The sequence below is a fragment of the Contarinia nasturtii genome, unplaced genomic scaffold, assembly GCF_009176525.2.
Source record: "Contarinia nasturtii isolate CC-2019 unplaced genomic scaffold, AAFC_CNas_1.1 Cnas_scaffold_220, whole genome shotgun sequence".
Taxonomy (NCBI): domain Eukaryota; kingdom Metazoa; phylum Arthropoda; class Insecta; order Diptera; family Cecidomyiidae; genus Contarinia; species Contarinia nasturtii.
Window position 1 is genome coordinate 1,559,775 of NW_022197577.1, and position 20,160 is coordinate 1,579,934.

The window sequence follows — 20,160 nt, forward strand, 5'->3', positions numbered from 1 at the left end:
AGAGGCAACGCAATATAAAAATTGTTTGTGTATTTGATTGCAAGCGTCACTGAAAATTTATATCAGATCATTTTCAGATTTAATGTGCAGTATTGCGTCACAGTGAGAACTTCCAAAGAAGTGTTTTTTACTTATACATACACACATACACATTTGCTTCAAGTGAAATGAATTTTTTGAATTGTGAATAGAGTTATATTGTTTCATGTGAAAGTATGTAACGTGTATATTTATATTCGCACTTATATGCGTTCATGAAGCAAAGATTATGGTGTTATTGAACACATACAGTGCAATACTAGGTTACATTGATCGCTTTCTCCATTTGATGTTTAGATTTGCGTAAGTATATGCCGTGCATAAACAAATACTGTTGAAATTTCAAGCAGACAGAACATGAAACAAAAAGAGAAAAGAGTAAACAATGACTTCATCAGCGAATCGAATTTTCAACAATTTTTCAACAAAATAATTTTCAGAACGATCTAGAACCTCATTATACTCGTATGGAAAAACACTTGACATATTTGTAACGAATATGTTGACATTCATATGAAATGTTATTTTTGTCAATTCAATGTAAATTCGACTTTGGGCACTGTATCGCTGTATCCAAAGGTTTGAACATCTCAAACATCACTTCTTTATCGAGGGTTTATTTTCATTCATTTTTGAGAATAATCAATAAACATCATTGAATAATATTGTATTTCATCGAATTTATATTTATGGACAAAAAGCTGTTTGTAGCTCAATTCTGTTTAGCATATTTATCTTGTTTATAATTGAGTCAAACAATTACGCTGGCCAACTTTTCAAATATCGATAATTTCGAAACTTACAGCCTATTGTTATGTTATCAGTGTTGGACTGTTGGGTTACCAGGCATTTCGAACTTTTTTGAACTTCAAAACGACACGAATGTTGGGTACAAAAATAACCTGATCAAAGTTCCATAGCTGGTATTTTTTGACAAAAATATGTTATATTTCAGTTTTAGCTTGCAGAAAAATAAAGTCATCAAAAAGGATGATTGGAAATATTATCGCGATTCAGAAATAAACACAAAAATATTTTCCCATCATTCAAGGAGATAAAAACCATTCAGGTATTATTTATTAAAGGAGTTGACATTGAGACATATCATTCTTATACTAAATTTAACGGACATTCATGCGGATTTCATGTTTTTTCTTTTATTATAAATACCCGTTTTCGTGGATGGCATTGTGTTTTTTTTATTTCAACTGTTATTGTAGAAAGTCTATTCTAGAGAGCTCATTTCAAAAGTTCATCAATGAATATGAAAAAGGTCCGATGTCATTTTAATGCTTGTAACCATTTTAGAATAATAAAGTGGAAATTGTTATCAATTATCAATAAAAATGTTTTAAAAAAGGTTGGAGTGGCTTAAAAAAACTATAAAATATCAAGAATTGAATTTTTCTTGTAGAATTCGAGTTAAAATGTTGAAAAATTAATTTTTTGCTTAATTTTAAGCTGGTTATCTTCATTTTTGTTGCATTTGCTTTTTGAATAAGCGGTGATTGCGAGTCGCGGTCCTTGACGAGTCGCTTAGTTTCATTATCTAACGGAAAATGAAAATTGATTAAACAAATGTAACAGTGTTTACTTGTTTAGTTGAATTTTCTCACAAAAAATACATACCATGAACTCTTTATTTTCCGCTTTTGTTGCCATCTTGGGTGCCAAGTGCATTTGTCTGCTCGTACAAATCATCTGTTTGATTTAAAAATGTAAATTTAATATTCGAATTTAAAAGCTGAAAGATAAAAATGGATACTTACGAATGGCTGCCAGAGCTTCTTTGCATGCTACAAGCATTTTTGACTTCGAAACATATTTGGCTCTGTCCATTTCATTCAGTTTCAGATATTCAGGCTAAAAATGAGACATTTTACAGTGGATGGTTAAATTCATTTAGAAATTTAAAAAAGTCTTTGGTTTAGCGTTAAATAACTAAAAATAAAACAAGTACTACTTACATATTCATCAACTGGAATGGACATAGCTTTGAGAGCCACATCTTCGTTGATGAATTTCACCAGTTCCTTGATGATGTAACACGTTATCGCTTTTGGTACCTGATCTTTCATATTCTGCTTCACGTTTTCCGTGTATATTTTCAGTTTGTTGAATATATCACGAGCCCCTTCGTGATGTGCACTTTCCTTTTTCTTGATTGAGGACTTTTCTTCTTCTTTTTCAGATTTATCAGACTTGTCTTCTTTGACAGATTTGTCTTCTTGATCAAAAACCAGATTTTTTGTATTGATGTATGACATTTCGATGTCAATGAGAGCCAGAACACCTGCTATGGCTGAATCTGTGTTTTTATCGACGTATTTAATGATCTCCTTTCGCAGATAGTCACGTAACTTCGGAAAAATGATCTTAAAACCAATCAATTAGTTAAATTTCTACTTCAAACATATTTTTCATATGAATACATACTTTTTGAGTGCATTTTCGCACGGCCGATTTCAATTCTTCAATCACCAAAGTGATGATGAGCATAATTGGTGATTTTAATTTTCCGATTTGCTGTTCGGTGAATATTTCGAAAGCCAACGGGGGTTGGTAAAGGCCAGTACGAATACCGTGAATATTACGGATGGTGATATCGATTTCATCCATTGTGTTTTCTTCATCGTATTCGATTTTCGCAATTTCTTCTGCCAATCTAAACATAAACAAATTTTTGAGAAAATATCCAATAAAATTGGAAGACTGCATTCACATACCGTTCGTGAAAGATTTGATTGATTTTGGCACCGCTCGACAGTTTATCTGTTTCCACAGATTCTTGACCAAATGCTCCAATGCTATTTTTGAAATCGCTCGAAAGTTTTTGGGCAACACTGTTAAAATAGCAACGTTTTATCATGCCAATGTGTAATGAACAAATTTTTTAAAGAAAATACTCACACAAAAATCGTATGTCGCATTTCGGTGGAATTGTTCAAAAGCAGACCTTTGAATTTACCCACCTCACCTTCAAATAATGTAATTTTCTTCTGCAGTTCTTCCTGTAAATTTGGCATCGATTTGCAAATGTGTTCGGTCAATTCCCGATTCAATACCGTTTGCAGGTATGACGTACCGCAACGATCAGCCATGTGATTATAAGATGATCTACAAAGAAATCCAGTTCTGTCTTCAGTGCGGCTTGAATATCTTTATTCCCTTCAACGTCCATTTGTGAGCGATTCACAACGCCGATATAGCCGCGTTGCAGTGGAAAAACTCGATTTTCTAAAACGTCTTGAGCGTCGGTGCCTTTGTCCATCAAATCTAGTTTTGTGATCACGCCGATTGTTCGAGTACCTTCTGGATCTACCTCACGTGCCAATTTCAACGCATCCGAATTGGCCAAATCAGTATTCCCTGGGGTGACCGCCAATATTAAGCAGTTTTTTTGACTGATATATTTGAAAATCATTGCTTTAATTTGCTTTTCAATATCGGGCGGTTGATCACCGATCGGAACTTTGGTTATTCCCGGCAAATCAACCAGTGTCAAATTCAGTACACGTGGCGAGAAAATTTCCAAATTAATTGGATCGTCAGAAATGCCTTTATTCGTACCAGTTGTACGGTCAGTTTCGGCTTTAATTTCTGCACGAATTTCATCAAAATCTTCAAACCGTTTGTCTTGACAATGCAAAAATTTACCATATTCTAAAATATATAAAAAACATGATTTTATTGTAAATACTTCAAATGTAAACAGCATTGTCTCACCTTTCTCTTTTTTTTCGTTGGTCAGTTTCAAAATCAGTGGGCGTCGCGTAACGATACCCGAGCCACGTGGCAAGAAATCTCTGTGTTTGAATCAGAAAAATGAATTAATGAAGTCATGCTAACTGATGCATTACAATATATTACATTTAAGTGCTTTTTTCTTCAATTTATTAATTTACAGGCAACGCTTACCTTCCCACAATATTTTCTAAAACTGACGATTTTCCAGCGGACTGACTTCCAACCACAGCAATTTGCGGTAGATCCAATTCCAAACTTAGACCATTTTTTGTGCAGGCATCATGCAGCTCGTTGATAATAGGAATAAGTTTTTCCATTCCATCATTTCCAGGAACTGACATCTTGATTTCAGCTTTTTCACCTATATGACGAACCAATTTAAAACATTTATTGTCAACTATGAACATACTTTCAGAAAATATCATTGCATATGGAAAAATAAATAAATTTTCTAAAACCAAAACACCGAATTACTGGAAAATGGTGTGTGATGAACAGTTTTTCAACAAATATTGAAATTAGTTTTTTTGTTATAAGTCTAATTTTAATTCTCATGTATGTATGATGTGATGATTGTGTCACCAAGCAAAGAAAAAAATGACTTCATTGAGTACGTAAAATGTTCGAAATATAAATGTTGAACATATTTGAAAAATGTCTTGAAGTAGTAGAAAATTACAAATTGAATAAATAACTCACTGTTGTTCTCGGTGAATTAAATTTGATTCGATGTGCGGCAAGTTCAAGGAATGATCTTTAAATAACTGACAAAGTTCGAATGACTTGGTGTTTCAATGCATACTTGTTATAAAATAGTCAAGTCAACAATGTAACAGTGAGAACTATCCAGAATTTTTCCCTCGAATATCAACAATAAATTGGAGCATAAATTCTTGGAAATGAAGCGGATGACACAATAAACTGTTGTGAAATCGCTTCTGCGTTTGTGTTAGTGACTTAAAATGTTGCCTCACTTTGATGTTGTATAAAGTAGTTAATAAGAGCACAGGATAAAACTCCACCATACTTTTGATTCAAACTGAGGTTCACCGCCATATTGTTTTATTTTTATAATTGCAAAGGAATTGAAAATAAGAAATAATGTGACATGGAAAACAGATCACTACATTTTACTAATTTTGAAATAAAGCGGATAAGATGTGGCACATTATGTGAATTTCACATAACATTTTGGGATTTCTTTCAAGCTCTATTGTTTGCAAAACTATAGAGGTCGGAAAGCAAGAAAAAAAAACGTTGTTGAAAACACAATGCTCGTTGAAAATATGGTGGAAAAAATGATGTAATCATTATCTCAAATTAATATTTGAGTTTCTGTGAATTTAAATTTGATGTGATTTTGTGATTGAAAAAAAAAATGTTCACTTGTGCAAAAAATCATGATTTTCAATAAATTTTCTTAGTTTTAATTATTCAATTCTAGAAATCAAAATTACTTACTCTGGTACCGCTTCTTTTTTGTCATCAAAGATTCAAACGTTGTTTGTGGAATGAACGTGAAACGTGAAACTCCGATAAATAATCTAATTAAATAATTTAAAACACCTTAAATTGAGTTCACAATATGAAGAAATTTATCTCAAACGTTGAAAACTTTCAAATTGGAGAAATTGATTTACCACAGATTTTATTGTAATAAAAAATTGTTCTGTCGTGTAGCAATCGTTGCACAAGACTAAATTCTTGGTTCTGATGATGGAATCGTTTTGTCTCTATCTCGTTAAACTATATCCACAAAGTATTAGTATTTCGATAAACATGTGTATGAATGTGTTAAATGAAAAGGGCCACAAAAATCTGCTGACTAATGAATGCTTGGATACGATTTCTTGGCGGTAAGGATTATCACACATACACATTTGCATCAAGTGAAATGAATCTTTTGGATTATGAGTAGAAGTATATTGTTTCATTTGAAAGAGTGTATATTCACATTTACATGCCTTCATGCACCAAAGAGTATGGTGTTATTGAACCAAGTATTCAACTGTATGTCACCGATTGCTTTCTCCATTAATATAAATATCATTTGTGTTAGTATATGTTGTGCATAAACAAATACTGTTGAAGTTTCAATCAGACAGAACATGAAATAAAAAGAGAAAGGAATAAAATCGGCTTCATCAGCGAATTGAATATTCAACACTTTTTCCGTTGACAAAATAACATTCAGAACGATCCAGAATCTGTTAGATCTCCTTATATGGAAAAACACTTGACATTTTTGTAACGAATATGTTGACATTCATATGAAATGTTATTTTTGTCAATTCAATGTAAATTCGACTTTGGGCACTGTATCGCATCCAAAGGTTTGAACATCTCAAGCATCACTTCTTCATCGAGAGTTTATTTTCATTCATTTTTGAGAAGAATCAATAAACATCATTGAATAATATTTCAATGGATTTATTTTCATGTGAGAAGAATATTCTTCGTGTGGATCTATTTCATTTCCCATTTAGAATCTTGTTTAGAAAATTTCCGTTGTTGTCTTATTTGCTGTAAAAAGACAATTTCACCGCATGTTTTTTTCCAGAAAATCGTGTGTTTATTTTAGAACATTTTGGGATCTGCCATCTATAACCATTTAAAACCAATCATTTTTTCTGCATGGACATTTTCTCCAAATAGATAAATTTCTACCAATTTATACTTATTCACGACATTTCTATTTTCTTGTTTTTTCATTCCTCATAAATTTAATGTTGTTATCACCAAATTAGAAAAAAAATACAATTTAACAATATAATTCCCCAATAAGCTTAGAAAATAGCAATTTTTTCAATTTGGTGGCCAAAATATTGAATCAACTACCAATTTACATGTGTTGTGGCTTTTCTATTTCATTCGAAAAAATGCGCGTCAATCAAACGACTTGAATAATGCTCTTACTTGTTGTTGTGTACGAGCGTTGAAGTTGTATTGTTGATTTATTTGACATTTAAGCGTTTGAAATGGTGTGGAAAATGAAACGTTTAGCTTTGTTTCGTTTCTTGACAATTCCTGACACATACGCATAAACTAAAAAAAAGTGAACTTCATTTCAATCACGATTCAGAATAAAAAGGTGACGAAAATAAAAACACAACAAAAAACAGACCATAGAAAATACAACAAATGTTCCATCGTTTCTATTTTGTGTTACATCTGCTGAGTTTTACGCATAAAGAAAAAAGTGTGTTGTAAAAGTAAGAAAAATTGCATGGTGTCGATTAGAATAGATTGAAAACGTTTTTGTTTATATTATATTTTAATAAATGGATTTTGTGCCGATGAATCAAATACGCTGATTCAATAAACAAAATAAAAGGTCCATTGCCTTATAGCGTCGTTTTGTTTATGCAAACCGTATTTATATTGGTGAAAATATTTCGTGTGCGCATTTTTTTCTGTTTCCTGAACTTGACTGTGGCATCGATTCTATATTTGTATATTGTCGGCGTGTTTCAGTAAAAAAAGAGACTATGAACACATATCACTTTGAGTGAACACACCATACAAAAAGGATACAAGTGAGTAGATTGTCTCTCTTCAGGCAACTTGTATATGTAAATGGATTCGTCTTAAAAACATACAAAACGTTGTACAATCGCCAGTTGTATGGCAAATAAGTGGCATTCTCATTGATGAAACATATGTGCTTGGTCACATCCAAATGACAATTCTCAGAAATACACAGAACGCATTGTGCAGCGATGCACTTTGCACCAAATGATATCCAATGTGTTTCGTTTCTTTGTTCAATTTCAAAACTGCCACAGGCAATGTAGATATCGCTTAATAATAAATGAATAGAAATACAGCCAAATATGTACAAAAAATCAAATGTTTACTGTTTTGTAGCGATTGCGGAGGTGTTGAACTCCAATTTAAATCCATTACTTACCACTTATATGCAAATGTTTTTGGTTTTTTTTTTTTCAAAGACGTGTGTTTTTATTGCGCATTGTTTGCCAGAAGCATCTGGTCGCTAATAACATGACGTGTTTGGTGGTCCAAATAAGAAATCAGGCTAATTCGATTTGCGTAACATATGCTTCACACGAGCAAACACATGAACAATACCAGATGAACGTGCCAAACATTGATTTAGTAGAATCTGTGCTCTTTAATGACTCACCTCCAGAATGACTAAACAAATAAAAATCGGGTGCGACAAGATTCTTGTCACAAGAAAATCACTCTCAAAATCTCTAAAATTTCTCTAAATGTCCAAACATGCCTTAGATTTTGCAAATGTGCCATTAGGCGTAATAAATTTACCCGAAAATTGATATTAAATGACAAACATGAACATTGAAAAGACATAAACAAAACGGTTTCTGATTTGCGTTTTTTTCTGATGAATTAAAATAGAGATTCATACATGTACCACAAACAAACCACTCTGATTTATTGGCGGCTGTGAAATTGTCGTCGAATTTTTTTGCGCTCATTCCACACCTAAGCCCCACGAATCTGGCATCAAACCAACAATTTTTGTCGAGATCCATTTTTTTCTATTTTGTATCTCTTTTTCAACTGTTTTGCCTTACGCTACTTTCGGCTGCATTTGTTTGTTCTCGTTCAAACTAATAATTATTAATAAAATATAAACAGCCCATTGAATACAACCGCATATACCATTCGAACAGGAAAAAAAAACGAATGTTGTCGTATACAAGCGATACAAGCGATACAAGCGATGCCGTACATAATAAGCCGCCGCAAATCGGTGTGCGACACCATCACCGATAATTATATCCGAACATGTTTTCGGTACTTTGCTCAATGTGAGGCACATCAAGCTCGCGTTCTTTTTACGTTCTGGCATACATGTACACGACCGAATCGAAGCGGACGAACAAAACGAGCGGAAAATAAAAGCGAAGAAAATCAGTTTATATACGGCACTTGATCGCGTCTGATTTGAAAACGAGAGAAGAGAAAAACGGTACAGCAACACATCGTTTTGCTGACGAAATTAGAGGAAAAAAAAAACGTTTGATTTCGTCAAAGTCATCCGATCGGATATATGAACGGGGGCCAGTTTTAATACACTGTGAACATTCGGAATTTAATTGAGTTTATCTTCTTCTTCTTCTGCATTCTAAAGATATTTTCGTGGCTAATTTATGAAAAATTGGCAGTTTAGTGTGTTGAGCCATTGCTCATGGTCATTTAAATCGATGGATTTGTGGAATTTTATTGTTTTGAATGATCATCAACCGTAAGAATATTGAAGTGATTTAAAAAAAAAAACAGATATTGTGAATTGCTGAGCTAAAAATCAGCTCAAATGCTCTGATTGAAACGCTGTGTGAACAAGGTGATTATGGCATTAATTAAGCAAATATGCAAACAGTCAACAAATGCAATGGTTTTTTTTTTCTTCGTGAAAATATTGAACATTGAAAACGAGAACGAAATAAAGAAAAAAATTCATTTCCCTTCTGCTCGACAGCGCATTCCCTTGTGTATAATAGCTATTCGTATATAGACAAAAATGAAATGTACAGGCTGTATAGTACAGTAAAACTGCGCTCACAAAATCGCTTCATTTCTTCATATTTAAAGTTGAGTGTCAAGCATGTGTGACTCTTTAGGCATAACAGAGTTATAGCATGCACGAGTCAAAGCCGAAGTTAACAAAAATAGAATTGGGAATGTGTGTGACGGAATGAAAGATAAATATGTATACATAGAGAATGGCTGCAAAAGACAAGACAGCCTAAATGGTGATAGAGGAAGCAAAAAAAAAAAAAACAAAAAATGTGCGTTCATTGTTGTTATTAAAAAAATTTGCGATGGAGTCATTTCAACCAAATATTTATCTATATATATTTGTAGATTCGCGTGCCAAATATTTCTTCGGAATGGTTTCCATTCAAACAAAATTACGAGCAAATATTTTATGGATGCATTTATTAAGTACGAACATATTTGTCACTTGCAGTGGCTAAAAACAACGTACTGAGTAATTAGAAAAGACAAAAAACCGACTGCACTTTGCACCGATATGACTAATAATCACCATATCGGACTAATTGAGACTATGTAATCATGTGTGAAAATGATTTAATACACAAATAATAGATGAGCGCCACAAAAATCGTGAAAATCCCAATGAAAATTTGAGATAGAGAAAAAGTAGATTTTCTTAGAAAGAAATGATTTGATTTATTTTCGTTTCTTCTAAGAAAAAAGTTGTTGATTCTTAGATGTATGGTTATTAGAGCAAAACAAGCTCAAAATAGTCACTGTTTTCATTTTGGCATACCGTTTTTGTTTGTTTGTTTCTTTTATTTTGTTAGAGAGAAATAACGAACGCGCACTATGGAATCGTATACTGTGCAAGCGGAATATTCATTTCAAGGCGAAAACAATGATGAATTACGTTTTAAAAAAGGCGATATCATAACGGTGACACAACGAGAGGATGGCGGTTGGTGGGAAGGTACCCTGGATGGTACGACGGGATGGTTTCCAAGCAACTACGTCAGAGAATACAAAGGTAAATGAACACAGGAATAAGTAAAAAATGCGGTGTAATGTACAAAAGTTTCCGTACATTTAATATCCTGATGTAATTTAATATTCACTCTCTGACTTTTTATTTCTCACACGCTCATTTCACAGCTTCATTACCATTAGACGAAGAAATTCGTAAACCGGAGGAAATAAAAGAATCCAGACAAGTCGTGCTCAACGATTTACTGGAAAGTGAACGAGCTCACGTAGCTGAGATTCGCGGTTTGTTTGAAAACTTTTTAGAACCACTGCAATCAAGTCAAATGTAAGTAGTCAACGGAAATTGGATACACATACACAATTTTGAAATGAAACCAAATACACTGTTGCAAATGAATGTGAAAAAAACCAACAAAACTTTTTAATGAACATGTTTGTCGTGTTTTATTGTTATTTGCAGCGTGACTGCCGACGAATATGCACAGTTGTTGGGAAATTTTGTGGAAGTTGTTGAAACACACGAAGAACTACTGACAGCAATGGAAAATAGCAATGACCGTATCGGAAAACTATTTTTATCAAAGGCAGCCACAATGAAATGCATTCATCAAGCATATTGTGCAGCCCATCCGCGTGCAATTGTTATTTTAGACAAGCACAGCGAACAACTTGAGGCATATATGGAACGTCAAGGAGCCGCGTCGCCAGGATTATTGGTGTTAACTACAGGCAAGTTCATTGATTTCACATTTTTCACTGAAGAAAAAAATCAATTTTTCAAGATTTTTCATTGAAAATCAAAAATTCGATTTTCCAAGTCCAATAATGAAGAAATGAACATTTGTTTGTATAGGTTTGTCAAAACCATTCCGTCGGCTCGATAAATATGCAGCCATGTTGCAAGAACTTGAGAGGCACATGGAATCCGGCCACCCAGATCGTGGTGATACACAACGAAGTATATCCATTTATAAGGATATTGCGGTAAGTTTGGTCGCAATTTGCAAAACATTTGATACCGTCACAATACTGTTTGGTCTTAACTTTTAAATTGACGTAATGGAAATATCAATATTATCTTATCGGGAACTTTAAAATGAATGAGAAAAGTTTTTAATGAAATGTTTGTGATTAACTAACGCTACTTTGTTGTTACAGTCAATGTGTTCGGCGACACGACGTCAAAAGGAGTTAGAGTTGCAGGTGTTGACTGGACCAGTGAGAAATTGGCAAGGTCAAGAATTGAGTACATTAGGTGATATAATTCATATGGGAAGTGTTGCAGTTGGACCAGACCATCGTGATCGATACTTTGTTCTCTTTCCCCATACACTGCTTATCCTATCTGTAAGCCAACGGATGAGCGCCTTCATTTATGAGGTAAACTTTGGTTCTTTTTTTTTCTGATGAAAATCGATTTTCAGTTCATTACTTTATTTAAAAATGGATGATGCCAATCTATATTTAAGTTTCTCTTTGTTCAATTTTCAAAAGTTTTTTTTTTAAGTTAATTTTTTATTGTTTTCAGGGGAAATTGCCATTAACCGGAATCAATGTGAATCGATTGGAAGACACCGAGACGATAAAAAATGCGTTCGAAATCAGTGGACCGTTAATCGAACGAATAACAGCCGTATGTCAGGGTCCAAATGAAGCAAATAAATGGGTTGAACTGTTGTCACCAGATCCGATTGCCTCATTCAAACCAAAGTCACATGAATCACTGAAAAATATGATGAGCAATTCAGCGATGTCATCGCCAATTCATGTAAGTAATTCCGATTTATTTCTGGCATTCAATTATTCACAGAAAAACTTTTTATTTTTTCAAAATTACATAAAAATGGTTAAAAAAATTAAAAAAAAAAAAACAGAAAGAGAATTTACTCGATATACGTGGTTATTGTGCCCGCACATCGATGTGTTTTTATAGTCTCGGTGTTCCAAACTATAAAATAACTTATCCACCAAAGACATATCCCTCGACAGCGTCGTATACAAGTCTAACAAATCACTTCAAAGCATTGGTTAACGATGGTTTAATGCATCGATTAGTTGTAAAAGCATTATTGTATCCAGAGTTCCATCGGCGATTCAATACCGAAAAAGTTCGTTTGCGTCGACATCATCGACAAACATCGATGCGACGACGCCAATCGATTTGTACATCAAGTGATCTCTCGCGTCAAGAATCGGAATCGAATGATGCATGTGATACATCGGCCACGAGTTCGATTGGTTTTGTAAAATATGCGGTCAGTAAACAGTCCGACCTCACCTCATCGACGGGCACCTTTGTTGACAATGGCATTGATGCCGATTGTACACGTGAAATATTTGCGAATTTAGACAGTTCAAAATCGAATTTGGGTCGAATGCCCGTTGTCCGTGATTCCGATGGGAGCATCATTTTTGCACATGCCATTGATTGTGATATTGGTAGCAGGGATTCGTTGCAGTATTATTCAAAACCGGTAAAAGTAGTGATTGATCGTCGAAAAATGTCGGCGGTAAATAGTATTGTGCATACAACAACCGCTCAAATGGTCATCGGATCGAAAATTGATGAAAAAAACGATGACGAAATGATTTCGATGAACAAAGGTAGCCCATCGGAGGAGTCAGAACTATCGAGCTATAATCAACGTTCGTTGCGAGCAAATATGGCATGTGAAGATCTCGTTAATTTGGATGAATCGATGAAAATTAAAGACGATAAAATGGAGTTAAGTCGAAAAGGTCTAACGGCAACAGCAATGGATGAACGACACAGTATGCCAACGCTATTTGTTGGTAATCGTTTTAATTGTTCATCGCTGACCGAAGTGTTCATTCCATCGTACCGAGATAAGATCGATTTGAAATATGCAGAGAGTACATCACAAAATTCAGAATTTAATGATGATGATAACAACAATCGACATTCAAATGTTTCAACAGCAACCCATTCCAGTTCGATTGACATCGCTCCACTTGTACCGGCTCCCGATCAACTGTCCGTCGAATTGCTTTATAATTCACATGAATCAGCAGCAAATCAAAATAATCGTGGCTCCGAACATGTCATAAAGCCACCCAGCATGTTTGGAGCGAATCGAACGTTGAGCAGAGAGCTGAATTTGAAGACAAACATCAAACGTTGCACCAGTTCGCAAATGATAAATTTACAAAATGACGCGCAATCAAAATCAAACGATGGCAAATCGATGCCAAAAAATGTGATGAAAAAATGTGGTTGTTGCACCGAATCACCGTGCGTTAGTCAACGTTCAAGTGATTCGGGTATGGCTGGCAGTTATACGATTCAATTAACACCCGAAACACCAATACCAAATGCTAGCAGTCAATATGATCAACAGTTTTTACCCGACATCGAACAACGGCTAAACGGACTGATGCACTCAAAAAGCTCACACGTATTTGGACATTTTGATAATATACCATTTGCGGACAGTGGCCATGATAGCGGTCAGTACGGTTGCAATGAAGAATCAGAAAGTGAACTAAATCGTGATTCGGCAGCCGCCAAGAATATGTTTGAACTTTCATCAAGTCAGGATACAGTTCGACGCAAATCACGATGTCAAAGTGTTGAACCACCGACGACGGAACGAAAGGATGACGATGATGCGCATCATGGATCGCTGGCCATGTACAAAACCGGGCTGTATGCACATTGGTGGAAAAAAGAGCAACTACCAACGGGCATGTTAAATGACATTATACGCATGAAAGCGAATATACAAACGACACACAAATCAACTGTTGATAATGGTAGCAGGGGTTCAGGCAAGATTCAATTGTCTCTTTAAACGTGTGTGTTATTGTGTGGCATATCATATTTTTTTTTATTGTTGTCGTTGTTGTTAACAAACAATCAAACACATCATTTCAGTGCACTTTATTTATTTTCTCATTGCCACGAGTTTTTATTTGCTTGAGTTTTCTTTCTATCTCTCTTTTGTCAAAAATCATCTCTACATTCTCTCATCATCATTTGATTATATATAAACAAATCATGTATTTCATTTGTTTATTTCAGCAAACTAACTAAGCATATCATCAATCATCGTAATCAGCCTGAGCCCCTTTGCGATTTTATTAAATTGATTCAAATACAAAAATAATCAGTAAACTGATGCAAGCAGTCATACAGCACGATTAAATTATATAATTAGTTTACTAATCGAAAAGAAAGCATTCAAATTGTATTAGCTAACAAAATGTTGAATATCATTTTAGGCTAAGATTTTTTACCTTTTCCCGCACACCTAGTGAAGGGAAGGGTATTTCTTTTTTTGAAAACTCCTCAATAAAAGGAGAATCAGTTAGATAGTTGAAAAAGCAATCATTATTCAGCACTAATCGTGATATCAAATTTGTTTTTACAGACAGCAACTCACGCAACAATCAACAACATCGGACAAATGAGTCGCGGAACATCGGCAACAATGCAACAAACATCACAGCACAAACGCAGCCTGTCATTCAATCATCACCTCAGCTACAATCAGTACAGCAGCCCGAACAACAGCATCAACGCCGCCACATTAAACCACAAACAAATGATCGATCCGATTCTACAACAACACGTACAACTGCGAGAGAAACCAGACCAACCGGTGGCACCAGGCCCAAAGATTAGTGTTAAAGGTGTGACCATTTGTTTTATATTTTATTGAGACCTTGGCACATTTTTGGATCATTGATGTCTTTTGAAGAATATCATTTTATTCAGAGCTGTTATGGGCACCACGGAGGCACGTTTTTTGTAAGAGTCGGTCCACGGAGAATTTCACGTGCGTCGCTTGAAAGGTCGCATGGATTAGGTGCGGGAACTCAATAGATTTCGCACTTTTGCGGACTTTGTGGTGCCAATAACAGCTCTGAATTTTATCTCCTTCGATAATCTAGTCTAATATAATGCTGACAGTGTCATTCTTCATTCTAACCTCTGAATGGCATCGATTTTAAATTCTAAAATGTAATAATCCATTTTCTCCATTCCCAGCCAATTGGAGTATTGTGAATTTACGTCCATCTCCACCATTACGTCCAACTTTGATAAATTCCAATTCATCTTCCGGTGCAAGCAACGGTGCTGTTTTGGCCAATACAAAAAAAATCCAACCAACCTATGAAGAAGATGCTCTTGTTTTGCGTGTTATCGAAGCTTACTGTACTGCATATCAAAATCCAACTCGAAATGCCTTGCATTCAGGTTAGTTCACATACATTTATCTTTTGAACTTAGATTTCGAATAATATTTTGATAAAAAAAATTAGGTTATGGTTTGATATTTTTATATATGTAGAGATATTGATAATGAATGAAGGCACATTTTTTTTCTCATGATACATTTCATCAAACATTATTTTACATAATAAATCAAAACATATCGAACGCACACAAACACATACCAAAACATTTCTTCAATATCAATTTTTCATATATATATTGCCACATTTTTTTTTTGTCATCACACATTGCACCCACATTCATATTCCTCACGAAAAAAAAAACAATGCATGCAAATGGGAATGGTTTTTTGGTTCATTTTTCTTCTTTTCGTTCACGTATGTGGTTATATGATGATACAAACAAAAAAAATTCTAGTCAAATTACTAACACATAGAAAACAGTTCAGGAAACCAACTGAACAACAGCAATAAAATTGGAATTTGTAATGGAAAGTTTATTTTAAAGGTTTTGGCATTATTTTTTATGTTTTAAACCAAATTTAATGGGGAATTATTGTAAGTTGCTTTACATTTGATATGTTTTTCGTGAATTTTAAAACTTTTTTCTTTCAAACGGTTATGTCAAATGAATAGTAATCACAATAATCCCCACAAAAGCAAGACAGAGGCACATTATTTCTAACGATATACCCACATCAAAAGTTGTCTTGTGATCGTAAAAAACAACCAAAATACACGTTTACGCAATTTATCGATCCTTTGAACAGTATTAATAACGCTTGAGGCGTTACGCTTCAAATGCAAGCGATTTATCGAAAGAAAAAAAAATCATCCCATAATTGTAACACTTGAACATTTGATCATTAAAATTGGTTGAAAGAATTGGCATTTAATAATTTAAAAAAATAATAATATCAAAATTCATCATGGAATCACCATAATTTGGGAAATTAGAAAAAAAAAAACATCTGAAAATTGTGAAAAAAGTCTGGCAAATCAAATGATCAACGCAAAAATTAAAACATCATTCTCGACCTCATACCATCGCATTCCATCTCTGTTCCGTCATCAAGTGTTTCATCAGCAAACGTTTCAAACCAAGTGATTTATTTGATCCGAACTTCTCAAATCAATGATTTGTCAAATATTTTGTTGATTTGGTCCAACTCAAATCAAATCATACGATGAACAATCCAGGAAATATTTTGAATGAGATGTCAAAAAATGTGTATGATTTTATTTAAGTTTTTTCAAATTAAATTACATAAAATATGTCAAATAAATTGATTTGAGCTGCTCACGTCAAATGATTTATTTGATTTGAATACATGACTTGTTGATTTGTCAAACATCTGATCTCAAATCTGATAACCCTGAAATTCAAATTTAACACACATACATTCATCCAATACATCCTTCTGATTATGTTTTGAGATATTTTCGTTTTTCATTTTATTGGCTCAAAAATCCAAATGTTGCACGGAATTTTTCTTCCAAACAAACCGTACAAAATCAATAAAAAAAGAAACAAACTTCCTAGTCTTATTGAAATTAAAACTTTACAAACAAAAATGATCACATTGACACATTTATATATATAAAATACCCGACATGCACCACCTTTGTCACATCCAATACAACAACAACCACCACCACAACCACAAATTGAATTATAAAAAAAAAACATAAGCAGCTCTGCAACCATGGACGCCTTGCCTACCGATTCGGGGTGGAAAGCTGAAAACCACAAAAAATTACTCAACATCAAATCCACAGCTGTCATTTTCATCGTGCGCATCAAACGCATACATGCACAACAATCGAACGGGCAATACGTCGTGCAACAGCCTAAATTCATCGTACATATGGCGTGAAGCAAGTCCGAATAATTTTAATTTGTATTCATCGTCGGTATCGTCGCTAAATGCGAATGGAGGACCAAATATTTCGGCGCCAACAAGTGTCTCAAATTCACCGTACCGTTATTCGATCGGATCGAATAGCCGTTCGCCCGAATGGCGTTCAGTGTCCGAAGAGAAAACAATCAATCCCAATAAAAAAACGTTGGCCAGCAAATTTAAAGGAGCATCGTCACATTATGAAAATGTCTATATGACACCGTTGTTACCGCATCGAAAAAATAAACAAACCGTAAAAATTGTAAAAAATTCACAAGAAAATGTGTACATGCAAAATGTTGGCAGACGTTTATCAAATGATACCGATTTAAGTGATGATCCAATGCCATACGGGCTATATGATCGACGCACGAATCGATCGTTTGAGGCACCATCACGCGATATGATACGCCCAATCGATTCAAATCACGTGCATTTACGACGATCAACACCACATTTACTCAGCGACGACATTTATGCGGATGGTGACCAAACCAGAAAATCCAAACGACATTCGGCCACATGGTGTTGCGGCAATTTTATGCTGAAACAGTGGAAGAAAGTTCATCAATATGACTAGAAAACTGATATAAAACACTTTTTTTTGTATACGCGAACGATGGCATTTCGACGACTGAAATTGAAACTTTCTGGTAAAACTTAGTTTGAAAGGAAAATATTGTATTTTATATACAAACTTGATTTTATTATTATTCCTTTTAGTCTGCTTTATATATGAACAAAAAAAATAAGACTATAATTGTTTGCCATCTCAACCTTTTTTACTCAGATATTATAATTGTAACCATTGTGTATATACGTATACATAGATTACTCCTCAAGCTCGGTTTATTTTAATTTACTTGTTTTTGAACCCATTTTATGTTCATTTAATTGTAAATATACGAAACAATATTTTAAGTGCCATCGTCGGTCGGAATCCAATAGAGAAGGGGAGAGAGAGAGAGAAATCGACATGCATTCATCGTATTGTGATCAATAATTTGCTATATCTATTTATTTTTATACAACTGGAATGTATGAGCTTACTATTTTTTACCGACCGCACACATTAAACTTTTTTTACCAACCGAGATTGAATGAGTTTTTAATAATACAAAGTGAGCTGAATTTGAATGCATTCTACAACTGGACAGGGAGGGTAGATATTATGACCAGAGACTGTTTCTCAGAGCAATAAATGCGGGGTGGAGCTCAGTTCTCCTCAGTGAGGAACAAAATATTAAAAGTTAAAAAAATAATTCAAAAAAGCCGTGCTCCTCCAGCTCCTCAAAACGCTCCACCTTACATTCATTGCTCCGAGAAGCAGTCTCTGATTACACGCAAACAATTCAACACCAGAAAAATATCAATTACATAATCTAGTTTTTCAACGGCATTTTTTACGTTAGATTTGGAGTCATTTTATTTTCACAAAGAAAAAGAGCTCTTTCACTAATAATCGTCACCTAATGCTGATAAGTGCCGAAAAAAATGTATTAATCTTCAAATCGAGTGCAACCTGAAACCACACAGGCTCTGCTTCAAAAATTTGCTCGAAAAATATACCAATGAGATTATCTTGTATTATGATGCCAATACAGCTGTTGTGCTATTTAAAAAATTGAAATTGCTTTGCAAACAAGTTTTCTCTCAATTCTATCTATTTATTTTTTGATGAATGGGATGTTGGATATATTACTCTACAAATAAGATTAAAAACCAAAACATAATACTCCAAAGGATCAAAACCACTCGAATCAAAATACTGAATGAAAACGAAAAAAAGCTGTATCGTCTATAAATAAACTTTGAAATTTGACAACAACAACCTATAAATATATATATTAACGGATTGTATCACTTTGTTGTTGCTATTTTTGTCTATTTCTGTCAAAATGTATTGAATGGAAAAAAAACGAGAAATTAAGTTCGATGAATGTGCTATTTAATAGAGATTACACCATTTTTTTCTACAATTAATATAGTAATAATATTACCTAAATACCAATTAGAATGATTTTGTTGTAGAATTTAGTAGCCATTGAACTTTTTTTGTAATTTAATTTATTTTAATATTTTTTTATAAAGTATTATTTTTTGTCGTACATTTGAAATTGTATAGACCGTAGTTTGATTTTGTTTTTTTTTCTTTTTACAAAAAGAAGCCATATAAGTAAAAAAAATTGTTGTGACTATATAAAGAAAACCGTTTGAATAAATCGATGCCAAAACTAGTGGAAATAAATAAATGTTTCTTCATTTCACGTGGGTTATAGTTTCTCTCCATTTTTTTGGCGCAAAACATGGAGGTACAGTTTCTCGTGGCTTACGTTATTATCGATGTTGTTTTTTATAATTTCACATAAAAATGCCATTAAGTACTAGTTAAATGTATTGCAATTGCTCAAACGAGCATTTCACTTTGTAAAAATGAGTTGTTGTTTTGCTTGGCCTTGTATTTGGATGAAATCGGCGAGCTCTAGATCGGCTGCAATGCTTACGTGATTTCTGTCTTTGTTTTGCTTAGTTTAGATAGTAGTTGTTAGTTGTCCGAGTCACAATTGTGCGACGCTGTGGTTCGGCAACTGTAAATTTTGAGCTTGTGAGCAAATGAATAACATTGTAATAGGCGAGCAGGCATAAATGTTTTGTTGTAGCTTTATTGTGTAAATGTAATTTAGAATTTAGCCACACCAAATAGGCGTTAACAACACACTTCCAATAAAATTGTAACTATAAATTTCCCACATTTTTCCTTCCATCACACAACAACACACTTATGAATGAATCAACCGAC

General features: G+C 33.9%; 1 protein-coding gene and 1 pseudogene across 5 annotated transcripts; one reads left to right on the forward strand and one right to left on the reverse strand.

Annotated features, from left to right (window-relative positions):
* LOC116336948 overlaps positions 1-5,334 on the reverse strand; it is an 18,393-nt pseudogene extending 13,059 nt beyond the window's left edge.
* Positions 5,335-6,814: 1,480 nt separating this feature from the next.
* On the forward strand, positions 6,815-18,456 carry LOC116337171 (rho guanine nucleotide exchange factor 7). 5 transcript variants are annotated; one of them, XM_031761544.1, is made up of 10 exons: positions 6,815-6,998; positions 10,104-10,303; positions 10,429-10,585; positions 10,721-10,989; positions 11,114-11,244; positions 11,419-11,640; positions 11,789-12,032; positions 12,139-14,049; positions 14,652-14,913; positions 15,272-15,389. In XM_031761544.1, exons 2-9 carry the CDS (start codon positions 10,126-10,128, stop codon positions 14,903-14,905), a joined length of 3,366 nt encoding a protein of 1,121 aa, XP_031617404.1. In that variant the 5' UTR covers positions 6,815-6,998; positions 10,104-10,125; the 3' UTR covers positions 14,906-14,913; positions 15,272-15,389. The 5 variants fall into 5 exon arrangements, with proteins under 5 accessions (XP_031617404.1, XP_031617399.1, XP_031617403.1 ...); XM_031761539.1 differs by lacking the exon at positions 12,139-14,049 and adding an exon at positions 17,156-18,456 and having other exon boundaries at positions 6,824-6,998; positions 11,789-12,028; positions 15,272-15,481; XM_031761543.1 differs by lacking the exon at positions 12,139-14,049 and adding an exon at positions 17,156-18,456 and having other exon boundaries at positions 6,824-6,985; positions 11,789-12,028; positions 15,272-15,481.
* Positions 18,457-20,160: the final 1,704 nt, after the last annotated feature.

What these genes read in the sequence shown, in the direction of transcription:
- LOC116337171 (XM_031761544.1), top strand. Translation starts at nt 10,126, where the DNA reads ATGGAATCGTATACTGTGCAAGCGGAATATTCATTTCAAGGCGAAAAC. An exon ending in ATTATTGGTGTTAACTACAG is followed by an intron (nt 10,990 to 11,113) that starts GCAAGTTCATTG and finishes TTGTTTGTATAG; the next exon opens with GTTTGTCAAAACCATTCCGT. An exon ending in GTCATCGCCAATTCATGTAA is followed by an intron (nt 12,033 to 12,138) that starts GTAATTCCGATT and finishes AAAAACAGAAAG; the next exon opens with AGAATTTACTCGATATACGT.